Source organism: Clytia hemisphaerica, unplaced genomic scaffold, assembly GCF_902728285.1.
Source record: "Clytia hemisphaerica strain Z4C2 unplaced genomic scaffold, Clytia hemisphaerica genome assembly, whole genome shotgun sequence".
NCBI lineage: Eukaryota > Metazoa > Cnidaria > Hydrozoa > Leptothecata > Clytiidae > Clytia > Clytia hemisphaerica.
The window spans coordinates 2133412-2156897 of record NW_027104101.1 but is presented as its reverse complement, the minus strand read 5'-3'; the positions used below and the strand labels follow the sequence as shown (position 1 = coordinate 2156897).

Genomic DNA, 23486 nt, shown 5'->3' with positions numbered 1-23486 from the left:
CCAAGAAGTTTAGTAGATTGGCTCAGTCATGAAGCATTGCGGTTGGCGGTTACCCACAGTCGGCCGGTTATTATATAAGATTAATTTCATCGGTTGTCCAGTTGTCGTTCGACTTAAATTTTGTTATTTTGTGTTTGTTAAATATGTAGGTGTAGCTTGCAAAGATCCTAAATCCCTCTTCATTATATATTTTCAGGTTAGTTGCCATCATACTGTCCAGTAGCCCCTAGATCAATGGATTATTTTGCACCTTCACGTGGTTGGTACGAAATCTTTGTTAACACTGACAAAGTCTGCTAATAAGAGGAGTGAAACCGAATGGAATAATTCAATCAAAATGATGATGTGTACCTAACATTTAGTTTCTTGGAAGTTTTTGGATTCAAAATTTTCCCTGTAAACTGGATGTCAATATTTGTCATGTAATATCATCTCTGGAAAGTACATCTTGATTTGATTTTGACATGTAATTGCCAATGCAAATGAATTTGGATGCATAATGTATATATGGTGAAGATCAGATCCGACCTCAAGGAGAGAAAGTGTTGAAAATACTAAATAAAATAAAGATGAAACATAAAAAGGCACTAATATTTAGTATACTATAATATATAGTATAAAATTTATAACACAACAACTGAATTTTGATACCAAACATAAAACATGCTGCATTATGTACATAATGATGACATATGGTTTCTTTTCAATTCGGATTGGGGGCTTTTTACCCCTTGTACAGGATTCCCTGCTTGATTTGGCAAACAGTTCCAAACGAGACACCAGAATGGGGAAGAGATGAACCAACTATAGAGTTTTCAGCTTCAGTACAAATTCTAGTTTTGGATACTTTAATGCATCACATTAATCAATTTTCTAATGAAATACTCTTTTCTTGAGCAGTCTGAATAAAATAGTTTTGCTCTTTTTCTCTAAATTTTCATTTGAAATGGCAAAAGGCTTTTAGTATTAATCTGCCTGAAAGTATTTAAGTCACCTTTTGGCAGCAATAATAAATAAATTTGACAGAATAAGAATCAAAATTATATTAAAAAATTTTAGACAGTTTGGTAAATATTATTATTATTGTTATTGCTATCATCACGATCAGATAAAGATTTTTGTATAATTTATAATCTTTTGTGTGCTATTGTATTATTTTGCTATCATTTTTCACTTTTTTGTGTGAAGTTCAAAAAGTTCTTTAAAAAATTCATGATAGTTATGATTTTTGTCATTGATATAATGAATTGCCAATGTTTACACCTCCTTTCTCTTTCCTTCATTTTTTCCATATTTTAGAGGCCACTCTTTTTTTTTGGTTATTAAAACACTTTAACCCAAAAAACTATCTTAGTTTTACCAGCTGCATTTTGTGTTTAAATGAAATGAATTTTAATTCTTTATCTCTGGTTCATGGTTCATTGGGCATAAAAAGGTGGCTGTTTTAGCCAATCTAGAGGGTCGAAATTCAAAAATTTTCTGGCCCGTCGGGCCTCGGCCCTCCTTAGACACTACATATAGCTGAATCACTATATATAGCTGAATCTTTTTTGCAGGGTATCCTAAAAATCCTACATACGCCCCTACTTGCTGGTGTGGTGTATAGACATCCTAGCGGATGTGTTAAAGAGTTTACTGAAACATTTGAATCTAAAATCCTCAACAAGATCAAGAGAGAAAATAAAAAAATCATTATTATGGGTGACTTCAATGTAAACCTGTTAAACAACAGCACTCACCGAAATACTGGACTCATTCTAGACAGTATGCTTACAAATTCAATGCTTCCCTACATTACTCAGCCAACTAAATTTACAGGCAAAACTCACACTCTCATAGACAATATTTACTTCAATGATATCTCAAATGAATGTATTAGTGGAAACCTTATTCCTCATATAACTGACCACCTTCCCAATTTTTTTATGATTCCAACAGTTAGAACAAAAACAATTAAACGTGACTATTCCAATTTTGATATTTTAGAATTCAGAGAAGACTTAAACAGCATAAACTTCAATGAAAAAATCGCCAGTATATCTGACGATAACAAAAGTTTTGATTATTTCCACAATGGATTAAACCTTTTATTTGAAATGCATGCCCCTCATAGACTTACTACTAAAAAAGAAGCAAAGAAAATAGAAAAACCTTGGATGACAGAATCTACACTGAAAAAAATAAAATTTAAAAATTATGTTTATGGGAAATACATGGAAACAAAGTGCCCTGAACTAGAAAGGGAATATCTTGTTGCAAAGAAAGAAATTACACGTGAAACAAGCAGAATGAAATTCAAACACCTGAAAAGTAAATGCATAAATTGTGGCAAAAATATTAAAAAATTCTGGAAAAACATAAACATTTTTTTTGGAAGAAAAAAGATCTCTCCTTTTCCCATTTCAATGAAGTACAATAACAAAAGCATCACTGGAACGTTTGAAATTGCCCAGAAATTGAACAAACATTTTTCTGAAGTGGCTTCAAATCTTATCAAAAACCTGCCAAGAAATACAAACAGCATTCTAAACACTGAACCAGCAAATCAATCAAGCATATTTTTCAAAAAAACTTCAAGTTGAAATCTTGACTCTATTAAACCAATTCGATGTAAAAAAACCTAAAGACCTTAGACCTGATTTTCCTTAAGATATAATTAAGGCATCAGCTGACTTACTCGCTGAACCATTATCTCACTTAATCAATCTTTCCATTACACAGGTTAATTTTCCAGACACTCGAAAACATGCTAAAGTAACACCTCTCTTTAAAGGTGGTCCCCGAGAAGACATTAAAAACTACAGGCCCATATCAGTACTTCCACTTTTTGACAAAATCATTGAGAAAATAATGCATGATAGACTAATAAAATTTTTAGAGAAGAACAACTCTCTTAACATGAATCAATATGGATTTCAAAAAGGTAAGTCAACATCTTCTGCTGTACTCCATCTCAGCAGACTCATTAATAGAGCTTCCAAAAACAAGGAATATGGATGTGCTATTTTCCTCGACCTTGCCAAAGCTTTTGATACTGTAAACCACACCCTCCTTACTCAAAAACTTCAGAATCTTGGAGTAAGGGGTCCTATCCTGAAATGGTTTCAAAGTTATCTTGACAATCGTTTTCAAACAGTAGTGATTAATAAAACAAAATCAGATCCAGTTAAGATGTCACATGGGGTTCCTCAGGGGTCTGTGCTAGGTCCCCTGTTATTTTTGATTTACATAGATGACCTATCTATGAGTACTACTCTCTCTAGCATTCTTTTTGCTGATGACACCTGTCTGTTTCTTAGCGACAAAGATCCAACCAGACTTGAAACAGTACTCACCTTAGAACTAGGCAATATTTCCAACTGGCTTACAAGTAACAAACTTACCCTCAATGTTTCGAAATCAAATTTTATATTATTTTATGGAAAGCATGACAAAGTCAAAGATTTTAATTTGTTCATTTCAGGTGAGAAACTTAAAAACACAAGCAGTTGTTTTATTATTTGTTGACCATTAAACTTGTGCTATATGGTATTTTTAGTCCCCTTATGCGTGTACATAATTTTTAGGCTTGCTTTATTTTACTGTTATATCTTCCCCGTATTTTGATTTAAATACCGGGTACTGGTGAACGGCTTAGAAAGCTGACTATTTACAAGCTATTTTTGTTCTCAGGTTTTTATTCATTGTAAATTTTTCTATTAAGCGAAAAAAAGAAACTTTAACTTTAACTTTATATGGATTGAATAACCTTTCCCCCTCCCCCGGCTTAATAATTTTTCGAAAAATATTTTTGAAAGTTCCTTATTTTGCCCTATATCATCTGTATTAGCCTCATTCACCAAATTTTTCCACCCGTGACATTTTAATATTCCAAACCCCACCAACACCCCCTTATTAAGTTTTGAAATCTTTTCCAAGCCCCCCGTCTGGGCCCCGTCTATTTGGTACTTTAGAGTAAACCTCGATTTTCTGTTCATAAGAAATATTCATTTTACAGACCGGTGTTTCTAATCCTAAGTTTAAGCACTGTGGATCACCTGATCAAATCCGATCCGGTTCGGGTCAAAGTCCCAATTTTTGACCAGGTTTTGATATTTTATGTTTTTTTTGGGTGTAGATTCCAAAAAAAGTGGTCCGAAGTCCTAAAAAGTTCATGCGAAGGCTCTACAGGGGGGGGGCAGAACTTGTACCAGACCAGCTTGGAGTGCCCGGTGGGATAGAAAGCAGTGAGACGTTTCTACAACTCATGAACTACTTGGTACAGACGTACACCTTCAGCCAAGTGTAAGAAATACTCTGAGGGGTCCCTATTGGGCCAAGCTAAGCTAGCGAAGGAATGACATTGCTGAGAAATAACTATTCCACCCGGCTTGAAGTTGGCTCAGTGGTACTAGGTGTTGGGTTCGTGCACTAGGTATCCTCGGATCGAATCGGGTTAAGGTCACCAATTTTTATCCAGGTTTTGACATTTCATGTTTTTTTGGGTGTAGACTCCGAAAAAATAGGTCCCAAGTCCTGAAAAGTTGACGGAAGGGCGCTACGGGACCGTGAAGAACCCGTGCGGGACAGTAAATGACCCCCCCCCCTCTCCCAGCGCCGGACTGGGTAAGTCTCACGACTTGAAACTTTCTGGAAACGTCAAGCATATCGAAGGGGGAAAGAATTCTTTGATCTGGTCTGTAAACTTCAAGTCGAAGTCATATATCTGGTCTGGCAATTATTCCGTTTTAACCTATAACCTGAACCTGTAATCTATATAAGTATAATGTTCACCATAAGCCAAAGTACACTATACTTATAAAAAAATCTTGTGTACAACCTTAAATTATGAAAGGCTGACAAGGACAGACTAAAAAAAGCACAGAATGAAAGTCTTATAAATAAAATATATAGAACTGGATTGCATTACATACCGTGAAGAAGTCTTTCAATAGAAAATTCATCTGTTGGTTCAGGATCATCGTCACTATCGATTTCATTAGTTTGACTGTAATCACTTTCTACTTCAGACAATACCATGTCAGCTTCCTCAACTTTCTCATCTGCGACAGGGGTGTTTTTAGTATTTTGCCCAACTAATTTACACTCACTAAATAAATCACCATCGTCGTCCGAATCAGTCTCACAAAAGTTCATCGTAAGGATCTATGGGTTTCAAACTACCATTAGATACAGGAAACGACTCGTAACGTAAGTCACAGCATGAATCCATTTCCATCATTTCACTTTCTCCTCCATCAGACCAAGACGCCATCTTGAAAGGTCAAGTCAAAAATAAAATCGAACGGGATCTGGGACCTAACAAAACCCCACCTTTATTTACGTATCCAAGGTTGCGACCAAATATGGCGGCTAACATTGGAAAGGCTTCTTCATCTCAAGAAAAAATCGAAAGTAAAAGCCCCGCCACTTTTCTCGGTTTGGTTTTCCTGGTGGCATATACGCGTTCTTTTAGATCCAATCAGGCAATTATTTTTCAAAATGGAAAGAGTTCAGAGGAATTGAAAAGGAAACCAAAAAATGAAACAAAGTGATGAAATATTATTCAGTGACATACCCATCTAATTTTGTCTCGAAAAATCCTAAAATCTCTCGTGATTAGTCTATTCTGAAGGAAGAAGAAGAAGACATGGGGAAAAAGGAAAAGTAATTTAAATAGTATCGGGATAATCAATTTCAAGATTTTAATATCTTTTCAAATCCTTTTTTTTTTTATTTTTAAAAGAAAAATACACACGCTTTTTTGAGATAAGAATATCTTCTATAGGAATATCAGGGTGAAAATTTCTTCCGGGAAGAGCCCAAATTGATAAGAATACAGTTACAGTCACTTGTATTTGGTCAACTTTGATGCAGAAATATAATTTTAGCTACCCTTATACAAAAAAACGTGTATACTAACATAAAAAAATATATCAAAAGTTATATACAAAATGTAGTATCCAGACAAAAAATTCAGAAATCTTATAGCACACTGAAAATTGTAAATCCCATCTTGAATCTCTCCAGAATTTCTCTAAAAAAACAATTTCATGTTGCAAAAGTCAGCACTTTTAAAATTACATGGGTATTTATGAAAGAAGGTCTGAGATTTTAGTACTGACCCCCTGCTGTGAACGGTCAACTTATAAAAACCTCACTCGATAATTTTACTCTTTTAAGGTTCTGACGATGGGTCACTCGTAACCATCATTTTTACAGAGCCAGAGGCTGATGGCAACCACCTTACATTGACTCTTCCGTACAACAAATTCAAGCCTCTGGACAAAAAGGGTCAAAGTATCCCAATGTCAGGGATAAAAGTTGGTCAGCGTGGTTTTTTCTGGTATCCACATCACAACAAATACTACGAAGCTTGCGTGACAGCTGTTGCCAAAAAACGAAAAGGTAATTGTTCAGTGCAATAATTTTGATTGATATTTGTGACTACCATTATACTTTTGAATCCAAGACGGTGCTAATGGACCAAATAAACTTCTATCTCTTCTTTGTATTTTCATCTTCAATCAAAGCTTCAGCACCTGTCAAGAGATAAATTCGTCATTCGTTTAATTAAAAGTGACTTCTTAACTGCTAAGGACTTAATTTTACACCCAGGTGGTATTTACCTTTGGTAAGATTTTCAATCTAGAGGGTCTATTGAGAAAGACTAGACTGGAGAATGAAAAATATTTCATCTTTCAGGGGCCCGGGAGTGCCAGGCGGAACAAAAAGAAGATTGTACCTTAGATGGAATTGATAAAGGCATCGATTCTATCATCTTAGAACCTTTTATTGTTTGTAGCTCTTTGGCACTAGCTTAACCTTTCAAATTAAAATCTCAATCTTTGATTCCCTTGCTAAGGAGCAATGCACAAATACCATGTAATTCTATAAACTTATTTTCAACTATCTTTTTCTTTTTCAACTCAAGAAAACTCACTTACACAACCGAAGACTAAAAAAGCAAAGAAGAAAAGAGCCTCTACAGAAGAAGGTAATGCCTAGAATGACACAGAAAAAGACATCTTGCTTAAAATTGGAATTAAGTTTTGCTTATTTGTAACGAGTTTAAAAAGTTATATTTCTTTAATTTCTTAATTAGAACTTTTCAGCTTTTAAATTAGTAAAAGCGCTTTCAAATCGAAACAGCCAAGTAAGCAAGAATATCACTTTCAATTCCTAGTCATTAAGACTGAAACGAAAATGAAAGTCAAAAAGACTAAAAAGCAAGATCCTGAAATAGGTATACCACACAAAAGTTTACTTAGTAATATATTGAAATATCAAATTAATATTAATTAATGCAGTCCTAAATCTTATAGAGTCTCTGATCCAAATAATTTCAAACCCCAATTGAAAAATTCAAAGTCTCTCTACCCTATTTATGCCATTTTTTAGTGAAAGCAGACAAGGCAGCAAAAAGACCTCTCGTCTATGTTGATATTTTTATTATGTTTTTAGCTATTATTTGTCTTATTTGCTGTTTGTTCCGTATTTTATTATGTCATTTTCCATAATGGTAGATTAGCTACGCATAACGTTTTTACTATCGAATATACTAGTTTTTCCAGCATAAAGCTGACAGTCTCAATTGTCTTTTCTATCTGCCTCCATCATGACAAGCTCAACAGGTTATGGGCCCAGTGCGAACAATCTTTGGCAGAACATTGCTTTCGATGGAGATGAAAGAAAATTTGAGCTGTGGGAGGTGAAGTTCTTAGGATACATGAACATTCGTAAACTGAAACATGTTTTCGTTTCTGAAGATGAAATTACAGCTGAGAAAAACGAATTAGCTTTCTCTGAACTCATCCAATTCTTAGACGAACGTTCCATTTCACTTATTATGAGAGATGCAAGAGACAATGGTAGACTTGCATTCAAAATCCTCAAGGAACACTATGCTGGTTCAGGCAAACCGAGGATAATAACTTTGTACACTCAGTTAACCTCTTTGATCAAACGAAACAATGAATCAATCACTGACTACATCTTACGTGCTGAGTCAGCTGCAAATGCCCTATGTACCGCCAAGGAAACCGTGAGTGATGGCCTACTTGTGGCCATGGTTGTAAAAGGACTCCCAGATCAATACAAATCCTTTATAGCCGTTACTACCCAATCAGAGGACGTAGTGCAAGATTTTCAAAAATTCAAACAAGCCCTCAAGAACTTCGAGGATACAGAACAGACTCGTAACAAACGTCCTGACTCAACTGAAGGTGATAATATCATGAAGACAGACTCCTATCGTACCAAGAAACTCACATGCTTTAATTGTGGTGCTGCTGGCCACAAATCAACCGACTGTCGCAAACCCAAAAAGCAAAACTACGACAAACCGTATTGCTCGTACCACAAAACCAATTCCCATTCGAACGAGACATGTCGAAAACAAAAACAACAACACACAGCTAAAACCGTTTCGGACGAATCAGAAGGACATTCATTTGTATTCACAGTTGAGGATAGCAACAAACTGCTTTTAAAAAACTTCATCAGACAAATTTCTAGTTGATTGTGGTGCAACCACCCACATTGTGAACACAGACTCAAACTTTATTGACATTGATACAACTTTCAAACCAGACCAACATTTCATCGAACTTGCTGATGGTTCCAGATCTAACAACCTAGCAAAGAAAAAAGGGACAGTGTCAATTTCTTTGTTATCTTCCACTGGAAAAGTCGTTAATGCAAAATTAGACAATGTATTGTATGTACCTTCATTTCCACAATGCATTTTCTCAGTCCAAGCAGCAACAAAGAAAGGAACAAAATTGAACTTTGAAGGTGATCATGCTGAACTTATTACCACTGATGGTACCACATTCCCGATCGAGCAACATGGTCGATTGTACTACCTCTGTAAGACATCAGTATCCGATACCAGAACTGAATCGCTCAAGACCTGGCACAAACTTCTAGGTCATTGCAACCTTTCCGACGTCAAAAAGCTAGAAGGAGCCCAAGGTATGAACATTTCAGATAAAAGTGACTTTGATTGTGAAACATGTATTCTCGCCAAACAGACCAACACTCGTAACCGAGATGCTGACATCCGAGCTACCAAACCCTTCGAATTAGTCCACACTGACCTTGCTGGTCCTGTCGATCCTGTAGCTAAAGATGGCCACCGCTATGCTATGATTTTCGTTGACGATTTTTCAGGATGCTCGTTTACATACTTCCTGAAAAACAAGTCAGATGCATTGCAAGCAACCGAGAAATTCTTAGCGGATACCAACCCATTTGGTAATGTTAAAACTTTCAACTTTCATACTGAATTTCTACCCACAGAAGATACCGATCGTCTACGTAGTGACAATGGGGGAGAGTATATATCAGCTGAATTCAAAGCACTTTTGTTAAAGTACAATATCAAACATGAATTGACATCGCCCTACTCGCCACACCAAAATGGGACAGCAGAACGAAACTGGAGAACACTTTTTGAGATGGCACGATCTTTGTTAATCGAAGCCAACCTACCAAAGTCACTATGGACTTACGCTGTCCTAACCGCCACACATATTCGAAACCGTTGCTATGTGCAAAGATTGAAAACTACACCGTACAGCGTAATCACTGGAAGGAAACCCGACATCTCGAAGATGCATCTATTCGGAAGTGTTTTGCTACCCTCTCATCCATGACCCAAAGAAACTAGACCCTCGATGCAAAAAGGGTTATTTTGTTGGGTACGATCGTGACAGCCCATCATACCTCGTCTATCACCCAGACAAACGTACTGTCATGAAATATCGACTCGTAAAGTTCACCGATAAGTTTGAAACTAAACCGGGATCAGATGTACTCTTGCCTCCAACTGAACCTGAGGAGCAAGAAGTTAAGACAGAGACAGAACCATCCAAGCCAGTAGTCAGTCCAGAGCAACGTAAAAGCTATCCATTGAGGAGCCGTCAACAACAACCAATGAAAGATGAAGACGTGAAAGAGGACACCGATTCCATCAACCTCATTGATTTTTGCTACCTGGTGAATGCCCCGCTTACTTACCAGGAAGCCATGACCAGCCCAGATTCGCAAAAATGGGCAGCCGCAATGGATGATGAAATTAAATCGTTACAACTCAACAACACCTACACGTTAACCGAACCGCCTGAGAACAAATCAATTGTTGGTGGAAAATGGGTTTATCACATCAAAGGAAATCCAGATTCTCCAATCTACAAAGCCAGATTCGTTGCCAAGGGATATTCTCAGATCCAAGGGATTGATTATACCGAAACGTTCTCTCCGACAGCCCGGATGGAATCAGTCCGTACCATAATGCAAATCGCCATACAGAACAATCTAGTACTCCATCAAATGGATGTCAAGAGTGCTTACCTTCACGCTCCAATCGATGAGGACGTATATGTTACTCCACCGGAAGGATATGAACCCGTCAATAAAGTGTGGAAGTTGAACAAGTCGCTTTACGGATTAAAACAGAGCGGTCGTAATTGGCAAATTTGGCTCTTGTACACGATTATCTCATTAACGAACTATCCTTCAAGCAATCATCAGCAGACCCATGCGTCTATTTTCAACAGGGTGGAACCGCCATCCTACTCGTTTGGGTAGACGACATTATTATCGCCACACGTACCGAGTCCCACATGGCACAACTGAAATCAAAATTCTCATCAAAATTTAAGATGAAAGACCTCGGACAACTATCTACCTTCCTCGGTATCAACTTCAAACAGACAGAGGAATTCATCACCATGTCGCAATCACATTACCTTGAAGCTGTTTTAAAAACTTTTAATCTATGGGACTGTAAACCCCGATCTACACCATGTGAGCAAAACCTCAAAGCTTACAATGATTCGAAATCCGACGAGACCGACAACCAGAAGTACCGTAAAATGGTTGGAAGTCTAATTTACGCTATCGCTTTTGTCGTGACGAAATTATCTCGACATCTATCTTGCCCTGAATCATCAGATTGGGCAATGCTCAAACACGTCTTCCAATACATCAAAGGAACTGTTGATAAACATTTAACTTTCCGAAAATCGCAGTTCAACCTTCGAATCCACGCATTCTGCGACGCGGATTGGGCGTCTTCAACTGATGACCGTCGTAGCATCACTGGTTATCACATTAGCCTTACCGAACATGGTCCACCAATCAGTTGGAAATCCAAGAAGCAAACCTCCGTTGCACTATCGACTTGTGAAGCCGAATACGTTTCGTTGTCAATCACATGTCAAGAAACCATCTATCTTGCTCGTCTTCTAAATGAACTGACAGAGCACGATTTACAACCAACCATCATCAAGAACGACAATCAAGGAGCATTGTCATTGATTAAGAACCCTGTTAAACATTCTAAATCGAAACACATTGATATTCGTTACCACTTTATTCGAGAAGTCTATTCGAATGGAAATGTAGTTATTGATTATGTACCATCTGATGACAATGTTGCAGATGTCTTCACTAAACCACCAAAAAGACATCTCCTAGTCAAATTCGGACAATTTCTTTTCGGACAGTAAACGAAAATGAAAGTAATCCTCAAGAGGGTGTGTTGATATTTTTATTATGTTTTTAGCTATTATTTGTCTTATTTGCTTTTTGTTCCGTATTTTATTATGTCATTTTCCATAATGGTAGATTAGCTACGCATAACGTTTTTACTATCGAATATACTAGTTTTTCCAGCATAAAGCTGACAGTCTCAATTGTCTTTTCTATCTGCCTCCATCATGACAAGCTCAACAGTCTATTATCATCAACAAAAGTGGCGGTAAGCAGAATGTGTTAAAACAGTAAAGTTTCAAAATATCTTGGGTTTATCTATGTCTGAGAAAATTTAAGATCATCATTTCAGATATTTTGAACAATACTTTACTTTCTATCTAAATCTTAGACAAATCTTTTGAGCTTAACGAGAATATCCTTGACAACTCGGAACAAAACTTTGACGGTAAGACATTTTTCTTTGAGTTAGAGGCATAAACCAGTAATTATTTATCAGCAACCCTATCAATTAAATTAAAAATTTCAATGCAAAGCTTCCAGGATATATAATATTGTGGTTTTGGTGATTTTTTTTTCAAAACATTATTCATAAAAATGGGCATAAGATAAAAGAAGTTGCAGTTGCAATTTTGACATATTGTTTACCTTTAAACTGTTTTTAGAATTAATGGGATCTAAAGGCAATGAGCTAAAAAGCGCTGACACAGCAAAAGATACACCTGTAGGTAAGGCACCACCAGGAAACTTAGAATGATTAAATGATGGCGAAACCTTCTTTAAACATAAGCAGTTTTTTGAAAAGATCTTCCTTGACTTTGGATTCAACCTTGACAGAACATCAAAAATTATGAACTAAGTTTTCTCTACATTTATTTTAAAATAAACAAACAGTTACTCAGAATTTTTCATTTTCAAGATTTTGAGATGGTTACACAGAAGGACAAGGTCCATGAGGTATCAAACATTGGAAAAACCAAAGCCACATTAACAAGCAAACTATGTGAGTATAATTTAAGTAAAGAGAAATTGAACTTAACTGTATTGAAAATGTTCAATTGGTTTTTGTCATTCCCAACAAATGCTGAAAGTTATTGACCAAAACTTGTGGAATCAGAATCAAATTTCAAGATTTGAGATATAGGCTATTTCTACCCTCACCTGTTATAGCTAATGTATATACCTTGTATATGATTTTAGGGCAATCATCGATTCACGAAGAATCTAGCAACAACATGGTAGAGACAATGGCCACCTCGTATTTAGAAAAAGAGGGTTTAAAATCTTACACCACATTGATGAAAAAGCCCAGTAAGTAAATTGCAATATACAAACAAAAAATGTTTTAAAAATTGAGCAAGAGATATAAAATTTAGAGTTTAGCTAGAAACCAGAATGTTGCGTATAACAGGGCCCCAACCAAATCATACCGCTATTACTTTTAGGTCAGAAAATAAAACACGAATCCACCGACAAGAACAGAATTCAGCAAAATCTGACGGACTTGCCTACAAAGAAGGACAATTTGAAAACCTTAATAACATTGGATAAGTCAAGTGAGTCTGCTTTTCACTTACACACTGCTGATTAAAAGTTACAATTTTAGAGATTAATTTTCAAGAGAAACCTTTGAAAAGTAATGTTGATCTCTAACCTAGTTCAAAAACTCCATTCAATTAGGTTAAACTTAATAGCTGATATTTTAATGATAGTGCTAGTGTATTAAAATGGTGCCTAGTCAATTTATACTTTGACTTAAAATTGAATTTTCAGTAAAAAGTCCAGTATTCGACCAGCAAAAACTTTAGCTAAATTTTGATTTGAATTAATTCCTAACCTACCCGTATGATTTTAAAAGCTTAAAAATTTTTTGAAGGGTTTTGTTCGCTTCATGTAAATTAGTACAAGCAAGCAATACAATTGTTGCATATTGCCAACAGAAAATATCTAGCATTTTTTCTTTCTTCTCTAAAGCCAAATCTGCATTTTAAAAATTAGGTGAACATAAAAGCAAAAAAACCATAGTAATAAAAATTGTCCTACCTGTTTCAATTCAGGCTTTCAACCAAGCAGCAAGATGTCTCTTTCCATAGGCATTTGGCATTCTTAGAAATTAGAAAAAGACTTTATGTTCCTATTGGTATTATCCAATTAAATAAAATTATTAATAGTCTCTGTTATTGAGTTTTCTGATTATTTTTGTAAATTTTCTTCATCATAAACTAAGACATTGGGTAGGAAGCCATGGCCAGCCACTTGAATAACCCTGGTCAAAAAACTTGGAAAGTTTTTGTAAGATCCTGAAAGAGATTGTAAGTTCTTACAAAAAACAAGATCTTCCAAAATCTTTGCAAGATCTTGCCAAATAAATGTAAGATCTTATATAATTCTGACTGTTAAAAAAATTTTATAAGATCTTGTATTAAATTTTCCCAAAATCTTACAAATTTTTGCCAATTATATAAACCATAGTGTCCTCCCATTGGGGGAAACCAATTTTCCAATTTTGAATGGGTGAGGGGGGAAAATGAAAATTTGAATAGTAAAGGGGGGAAAAAAAAGAGGGGGGAAAACATCGATAGTTGGCAAATTTGGTGGGGGGAGTGTGAAATCACTTCAATTTTATCTCAGCAACCAAGGTCAGTCCACATGATATCATGTGATTAGATCATGATCGAAAATTAACCAATTTTCGTTCTATTTTGTCTAGTATTCCTTTTGCAGCTAAATTTTACGTCTGCTTCAGGTTGAAATTGAGAAATTTATACGGGTATATGGGGGGAAATGATATTTTCAGAATTTTCTGGGGGGAAAGCAAAAAAGAGGGGGAAACTAAAAAACTGAAATGTCATAGGGGGAAAAAAAGACAGGGGAGATTTAAAAAAATCAAGAATTTGGTGGGGGGAACAAACCCTGGAGGACAGTATGCCTTGTCTCGGACAAAATTTCATAAGAAATCGAAAGAATACGTAAGATAAATGTTTTAAATTCTTGTAAAACCTTGCAAATTTCGAGATAGGATGTGATGCCAATTAAAAAAGTTTTCGGCTAGTTTGAAACACGGGTTACGGGTCACGGGGTAAGGGTCACGGGTCACGGAGCATACAAATAACAAACCGGAAAAAATATAGCACTATCATGACGAATAATTCATAACAGGCACGTACTACATAACACATACAATAGTACTTAGTATAGTATGTCTGAAACAATTATATACGAATAGTATTATCATGAAATTTTTTAAATAATATTTCACCCACAAATATTGACAAAATGATCTTGAATGACAAAAATATTGTCAAAATCATAAAATAGTCGAACGTGCGCAACGCACTGGGCTCAACTTCAGTGGCTTCAAATTATTCATAGGCCCAATTGTAGACCCCCAGATATTCACCCAAGGAACAAGTGTGCAAAATTTCAGCCAAATCCGACTATTTTTGAAGTCTCCAGGCTGCCCTAAAGTTTTAGCCTCGTTTTGGCGAAAAACTTGTCCCCAGGCCCCAAAAATCAAAATTTAAAAAAAATGAAAAAAAACACCCCCAGATTTTCACCCAAGGAACAAGTGTGTCAAATTTCAGCCAAATCCAACAATTTTTGAAGTCTCCAGGCTGCCCTAAAGTTTTAGCCTCGTTTTGGCGAAAAACTCGTCCTCAGGCCCCAAAAATCAAAATTTTCAAAAAATGAAAAAAAATACCCCAAGATATTCACCCAAGGAGCAAGTGTGCCAAATTCAGCCAAATCCAAGCATTTTTGAAGTCTCCAGGCTGCCCTAAAGTCTTTGTGACAGACAGACAGACACACAGACAGACAGACATTGTCAGATTGTAGCTCAACTGAAGTTGAGAATATAAGGCCTCTGAACCAATCTACAGCAAAATATTTTTTCATACTCATTAGGATGCTGATTATGTGACTAGATATAAATTGACATGTTTTAAAACGATTAAATGCTGCAAGATAGTGGTTTTAGAGATATGAGTACAATTACGTTATTTTTATTAAAAATTCATAATACGGTAGTAGGTGGAAAATATTAACACATTTATAAAGTACCATCTTTTTACGTTATCATCCATTAAAAATTATATTCATACTCAAGGTCTCATACTCATTCATACTCAAGGTCAACCAGAGGAACCAACAGCCATCGTATCATGTGCGGAAGGTGTGGAGCAATGGGCCACAAAGGTGAGGAATGTCGTAGATCCGAAAATTCGAAATGCAACAAATGCGGCAAAACTGGACACTTTCAACGCATGTGTCTGTCCAACCGTCAACAACCTATCATTAGACGAGGCGTAAACCAACTAGAGGAACAACCACCAGAAGATGACCCGCCAAGACCTGTCCAAGCAACTGAAGAGAATCTCGAAAACGGGTTTGAAGACATAATTATTTTCAAAATCGGCGGACATGAACTACCACTGTACTCCATAGACATTCTGAACACCAAAGTATCTGTACTTATCGACTCAGGCTCATCAGTCATTATCATAGATGAAACTACATATAATTCGCTCGATTCAAAACCGCAACTCACCAATTCATCTTCACGTATCTTCCCGTACCAGTCAACACGCCCAATTCCAACGCTAGGAACCTTCTCAACCGTTATCAGAGCAGACGGACAAGATCAGCATGCATCGTAGTTCAAGGTAACTCTGGCTCAATCCTTGGCAGATCAACCACCATTAGTTTAGACATCCTTCGAATTGGCAGACCATCAGAACCAGAGCTCGTAAGATCATTATCAAGCAAAGAATACAAAGAGAACATTATGAAAAACCATTCGAAACTGTTCGAAGGAGTTGGTAAACTTCAAAACTTTAAACTACAACTTCACATTGATCCAAACGTCACATCAGTACAGCAGCCAATCAGACGCATATCGTTCCACTCAAGAGAGAAAATTGAAAATGAACTTGAGAGACTTATTAAATTAGACATCATTGAACCTGTCGATGGTCCTACCACATCATGGCTTACATGGCTTAATCCAGTCGTTGCGGGTAGTCGTAAAAACGGTAAAATCAGACTTTGCGTGGACATGAGAAAAGCCAATGAAGTAATTATCAGGTAACGTCACGTCATACCAAAACTAGAAGACATCACCGCAGAACTTCATGACGCAACTCACTTCTCCAAGATCGACCTCAGAGACGGTTACCACCAAATCGAATTAGACGAATCATCAAGGAACATCACTACGTTCGCTACCCACAAAGGACTGTTCCGATACAAGAGACTCTTTTACGGTGTTAATTCAGGATTCGGAGCTTTCCAGAAACATTGAATATCTGAAATATTTGGCAAAAGTGAGAAGAACTGAACAAGTGTGCGAAATAATGCGCGAGATAAGTGTGCAAGATAAGTGTGCCAGCCTCAAGTTTAATGTGTCAGGTAGTATGCAACCTTTGGTTTAATGTGCCAAGTAGTGTGCAAAGTAGTGTGCGGGAAAGTGTGCTACACACTAACTCGCACACTTTTCTGCACATTTGATTTAATGTGCAACACAATGTGCAGTAGTGTGCAAGTTAAATGTGCAAGACTGTGCAAGGAAGTGTGCAAAGTAGTGTGCAACATAGTGAGCAAAGTAGTGTGCATTCAAACGATTGCACATTTGTAGTTTTAACTCAAAAACTTTCTTTTTTGCACTTTGAGCCTGAAATTGCTTTTGAATTGCTCAAAACCCGGCGTATTTAATTTTCGAGCCTCGTATTGTTCTTATAAAATTCTTATAAAAAAGAAAGAATTGAGTTGGAAAACATTATTAATAAAAGTTTGACTTATAAAAATAATTTGTTCCTGTCGAAATTTCTTCGCTTTGCGAAAACGGAACGGTCGTTCCGCAACCCCTTTTATGTTGATTTCTTCTCCCTCCTCTCTTTGAGGCGGCGGGTTCTAGGCCGACTTTTCAACTGTTCTCTTTCTGCTGTACCTAACTGTATGGTCAGACTTTGTGCCTATGTTTTAATTTCTTTCTTCTTGTTAAGCTAACGGGTGACTCTAAAGTGGCAGGAGATGCTCTAGGTACCGCACCTGATCTCAGAATTCGTTCTTTAGCTTATCACTTCTTTTTGTGTCTTGTGTATTTCTTCCAAAATGTATACTTTACTGGCCCTTATTGGCGTTATTCTTGGGATCGTTGCGTTAAAAGGGCCAAGATTTTGTAATTGAACCTAAAAGCAGCGTTACTTTTTCTAATTATTTCTCAATTTAAAGGATTTCAGGTATGATTCGAAGACGAAAATCATCCATTGTTTTGCTCCCTATTTAAAACTTCAGTGATTTTCGATGGAATTTTCAACAGTTTACTACTGAAAAATGACACTTTAATGTAACTCTTAGTCATTATTTACTTATTTGAAGCATAAATAGCCACTCTTACTAATTTTGGCGATATAAACGACCTTAATTGACGTAAGCCCAAAATAGGCTGCTGTGGCCTAATAAAGGCCGGCGCAAAAAAGGGCTGATAAGGTATTTGGTTTTTGTTACAGATTGTTATGGTTAGTCTCTAGCTTGTATTTTCTTCAGTGCATATAACTTCACTATATTTCTGCCAAAAATATTTATTTTCTTAAAACATCAACTCGTCATACTGAACTTTATTGTTTATCAAAAGTGGGGGGCGTACAGGAAAGCAGTTTTGCGTGGTTTGTCGGTTTTGGTCCTTTTTTTGTCGGTTTATCGGTGAAGAGTTCAAAATATGTCAGTTTATCGGTGAAGGGAAAACATCACTGTGTCGGTGATTGAGCTGTTTTAGTTTGGTTTATCGGTGAAAAAATAAAAAAATAGCGGTTTTTCGGTGACACACATCACATACGTCGGTTTCTGAGAATTGATTGTTCTTGTGCATAAATAATCAAAAATCAAGAAGTAAAATTTTCTAAAATATGTTCAGCATTAGCCCATACAGTAGCGTTGTAGCATGGTGGCAACTTCCCCCTCCCTGTGGAGGCTTTTTGAAGGGGCGCCAAAAGAAGGAAGTTTTCTTTCGCATTTGCTCTTTAGTATGTAACTTTAGCGTCCCTTTCCCTTTAAGGCGCCCTGTTACTAAACTTTTGCTCAAATTTAAGCTCTATTTTGGAAATAAATTTCCCTCGCTTCGCTCGCGTCAAAATTAGTCAACTTTTTGCATTGAATTTTTTAGAATAGGCATAACCAATAATAGTTCCTCAAGAATGGTATGTGGAATTTTTCATAAGATTTGTGAAATATTATATTCCTGATTTTAAATTTTTTATAATTCTATAAAGTTATTAAGAAAATTTAAAGTGGTTTTATTTTGTTCCTTTTAAAGTCGGAAGTTTTGTGCTCGCTTCGCCCGCATTTCAGTATCATTATACTCTAATCGACTTTCATCTCGCAATTCACACGCAATTCATCTCGATAAACAATGTCGCAAATTTTTCTTGCTCGCTTCTCTCGCATTTCCTAAATGTTTCTAAAATGACCAAAAGTTCAAGTTAAACAAATTTGGGTATACTAATGCGACCAAAAAGGAGGCGCGGGATATGCCTAGGGGGCGCCTTCAGCCAAAATTCTACTTTTGCCTTCCCATCCTTGACCTACCCACCACTAGTCCAATCCAGTAATACTTTTAGGGCCTCAAAAGATGCTTTTTCCAAACACGATTTTAGAGATTATAATTTTTGAGTTTAAAATCGTGGACAAGTAACTTGCACAAATCTCGGCACAAATAAGTCCATAAATTTTTTTCTCGCTCGCATGGAGGGTTGAGAAAATACAAAAGTTTTTCCATCGAGGACAACCAACATAATAAATGCAGAAACCCGTATTGAATAGTGTTGATTCACTAAGCCAGCTTATTTTCGGAATAAAAGTGTCTAAAAAGGGCGTTTTTAGCCTAAACAAAAGCTAGAAAACTGAAAAAATTTTCTGTCGGCACAAACCATGGTTGCACCTCCTGCTACCTCTTAAACAACAATTTGAATTCCTACCAGCATGCATTGGGGATTATGGGTTAGTTTTGCTACAAAAATTTCGGGGATACATGCAGTCTACTTTATTAAGAGCTACATACCTTTTTTAAAGCAAGAGTAAAAAGTCGGTGTCGGTGAAGAGGATAAATTTTGTCGGGTGAAAGAGCTATTTTTGCGCGGTTTATTGGTTTTTGGAAGTCCCGTACGCCCCCCCTCAAAAAGATAAACAGTTGGGTGTTTAAGATAAAAACAGCAATTATTTCTCTTTTCGGCAACTATTTTGATATGCGTAAGTCATTTTTCTAGCGGAAACACCCTAAAAAACCCGGGATTTCACCTCTCTCTGTTAATAAAAATAGAAACACAGAGGTCAAAAACCGGCTTTTTTGGGTGCTTCCGTTAAAAAATATGACATGATCTTGACTTACGCATATCAAGAATTGCCGAAAACGGCAATTTTTTCGACAATAACATTCTGAATCAGCAGAAAAGTAAAAAAAGTAAATAAATGAAAATTGCCGTTTTCGGCAATTATTGCCGTTTTAGGAAAGAAAAGTTGATTTTATTATTGAACACGTGGTATGCGACACCCTCGCAATTAGTAGACCCAACTGATGTCAACTGGTTTCTCCCAGAATGCAGACTAGCAATATCGAGTCATATGTAAACAAACTTACAACGGGGGTTCTGTTTTCTCCTTCTAGCTGTTTTTTGGCATCGTTGCAGGATCTTTTTACATCTTATTTTAGAATTTTTCATGTTATTGAGCAACGAAAAATTGAAAAAATGCCGGAAATCGCCGTTTTTGCAGATTTTCATTGGATTTTTTCCTTACATTTCTATGTTATTCACACAAAAACATTATTGATAACAATGCTCACCATCAAGCATGATTCTGATTTTTGCGACCAGAACTTTCTATTTATTTTTTCCCTACAATCAATGATGAATTTATTGCGTTATGCATTTTCGCTAAACGCTATATTTTTTGACTGATTTTTTTTCATTTTTCTCCTCGCATTGCTATCTAGCTTCTATCATCAGGTAGGTCCATTTAGAACTAGCTTGTTGGTACTGGATTAGTTCGTCTACGGTTGGTCTTCCCCTCAAGCCTTCCCCTCAAGCCTTCCCCTCCTTGAACTTGGAGAAGTTGACGTTGAGTCGATCAGGGAATTTGAGTCTGCGTTTGACCTTGGACTGTTATTCCAGGTTAAGGCGCTAGAATCAAGCTGCTTCTTCCCCCTCGACTCTTCTGAGGACGTTGACAACCACCGGTGGAGAAATAATGTGGAGGCTGCGATCCCTGTAGGGGCCTTTTCATTATGGGGGGTCTAATCGGCAATTTTGTAGTAGATGTCCCCTTTTTGAGAGAATCCTTAAAGAGAGAATCGATTATTACAATGATAAAGCTATCGATAGCAGAATGGATTGTTGAATGTTACTTTTAAGCATTGCATTTAATATTCTAAAACATGCCTGTCTCACAGCCCCATTGCGGGATTTCTTCCGACTGCAGGGATGAGAATTTCGATAGAAATTCTATTGTTGGGATTGTTTGAATTGCAATTATTACCCATTGAATTTCAAATTGGTGATGATAACAAAATGTATTTTTCAGAGCGAGGCTAAAATTAGAGGGTATTTTTCCACGGTGGACTGATTTTCAACCCATATTTTTAAGATGGTAGGGGTTTGCGCTGCTTCTGGGACATAGGGGTATTCTAAAGACTGTGTTCGAGCTTAGGGTTACCAGATCTATCAAGCATCGTCGAAATCAAGAAAAATCGGTAAAAAATCCATCTTTGCTTGTATTACCGTGAGATTCATAGATTGGGTTTCTCTGAAGTTCAAACTATTATTGTGTTGAGGACAGTGTGAATGCTTAAGTATTCAAAGAACATGAGAGATGATTTTAACGTCATGTTAAGGTGAAACACTTTTTATCAGTATAGTAGTGTAGACTGTTATAGCTCTTCTGACACTATTAGTACAACCCTTTCTCACAGTCCCGGTGAGAGTTTTCCAGCCTGTAGGGATGAAAGACTCTGAATAATTGTAAAATGAAAATATGAAAATGTGCTTAATGTTTTGAGTTCGGATTTGATCTTTATTGTTTTCAACTCAAAAAATCTGATGGGAATGGAAAATTTATACTTACTTATACTATATACTTGGGGAAGGAAAATGTTTCTTTTCCTCTATTTTTTCCCAGGGACGAATTTATGACCAATTTTTTCCATTGGATAGGGGGCTCCATCGGATCTGTGAGACAGGGGTGTATTAGATATCAGTGAAGCGATTTTCCTCCGGAAGGTGGAGGCTGCTTCATTTATTTCAACATCGATGATTTCAAATTATATAACTCGTTTAATTTTTAGATAACACTCAAGCATTAGAATTAAAGATCGAAAATGCATCCCTGCTGATAAACATTCGTTATCCCAATATTTAAAAAGAGTTAAAGCCTTATCCCCTTATATCCAAACTGGAATGAGAAAGTCACTGACTAATTAAGGAAAGCCGCATAGTGTTTTATTATATACCTCTGTTTAAGACTTTATGGCGCCACAGTGACGGGCACCGTGCCGATGAAAATGTTGGTGTAGTATACAGATACTTTCCAAGGATCGTCAGGAGTCAGTAATTTTTCTGGTGAAAAAAAGTATTTCTAGCGGGAATTTTCTATGGGTTTTTATTAAATTTGAAGGATCGTAAAAGTTTACTCATATGAGAACAAAAAATACTCCCGTTAATCTATCATTAATCTTCAAAAAACTCTTCAATAGTCCAAAACGACATGAAAAATGTCCAACATTACTATTTGGATGCTTGATATGAAACATCTCAGGTTTAAGCCCTAATGAGGTGAAGTGCGAAACTGAATATAAAAAAAAATTGCTTTTGTCGTATGAATCTATGTGACAATAAAAATTGAATCCAAACGGACCATTCATTAAATGAAAGATCTTTATGCAATAAATGATAACAATTGTATTAGTAACCAGAATTCTATTAAAACATTTATATGTCGGACATACACATCTCCAGTTATTAAAAGCAATCAAGAAAAGAATTTTACAACAAGTACATACTACTTAAAAATTTAACAATCAAATCCAGAATAAAAAACACTACTAGCATCACACAACCTCATCTTATGTTATGATGCACCCACATTTCCTAAAATGGCCCAAATCTGTTCCAACTAGATACACCGCTACAATATTTTAGATTGGACTAGTTTAGAAACTAATTTGGGTCATTTTGAGAAACGTTGGCGGATAATGGCCAGGTAAGGATTTCCACAGCCCCAAAGTAACTTTTTGCACATTGGTCATGAAAATTTCTATCGCAATTGCAATAGGAACAGTAATTCTATTGTTTTCAGATCGAAAAAGTGTCCAATTGAATTTTTTCCTATTAGCTTAAAATTCAGAGTATCTTTCCTCCACCAGCGTTAAAAACCTGGCCAAATTTTCCAGTTGCCCTGCAGGGTCTGTTACATGGGGTGTGTTTTGACACTAGAAACCTACACTACAATCAGCACCAAAATATTTGGCAAAAAAGGAGAGTTCCCTCAAAAATTGAAAATCACGTTTAAATAGTAGAGCTTTTACTTTTAATTTTTAACATTAGAGGGGGATTGTAGGGGTTCGAAATACCTTTTTCCCGGTCAAGACTTTTGCTGAATTCCGGAATCCCGAAAGTTGAAAAAAAGGGTAACACCATCACTGTCTGATTTTAAAATACCGTTTCCCGTCAAATACTGTACTAAAAATGGCTGATCCTGTCACACCGTAAAAGTACAAACCCCACTTAAAAACTTAGGACTTTAGGATCTCGAAATCTAAAAGCTCAAAAATATTTCAATATGGCTGAGAACATAGCCTGGAAGCATCTTAACTCCTCTCAAATGGAAATATCCGATGAACGAAAGTGGAATTACTGAAATTGGAAATTCTCGCCCGACCTTTAAATTCTGAAAAACATTAAAATACCCCAATTTTCTAATATCTTTCGGCACTGATTGTATTAAAACCTCCTACTATCGTCCAT

General features: G+C 36.4%; 1 protein-coding gene across 1 annotated transcript; it reads left to right on the top strand.

Moving 5' to 3' along the window:
- The first annotated feature begins 7597 nt into the window (after positions 1-7597).
- On the top strand, positions 7598-9638 carry LOC136812970 (uncharacterized). The gene is made up of 2 exons (XM_067069476.1): positions 7598-8453; positions 8734-9638. Exons 1-2 carry the CDS (start codon positions 7598-7600, stop codon positions 9636-9638), a joined length of 1761 nt encoding a protein of 586 aa, XP_066925577.1.
- Positions 9639-23486: the final 13848 nt, after the last annotated feature.

Excerpts from the sequence above, each read along its gene's own strand:
- LOC136812970 (XM_067069476.1), top strand. The coding sequence starts at position 7,598 with ATGACAAGCTCAACAGGTTATGGGCCCAGTGCGAACAATCTTTGGCAG. Across the intron at positions 8,454-8,733 it reads TGTATTCACAGTTGAGGATA|TCCAAGCAGCAACAAAGAAA; the intron begins GCAACAAACTGC and ends GCATTTTCTCAG.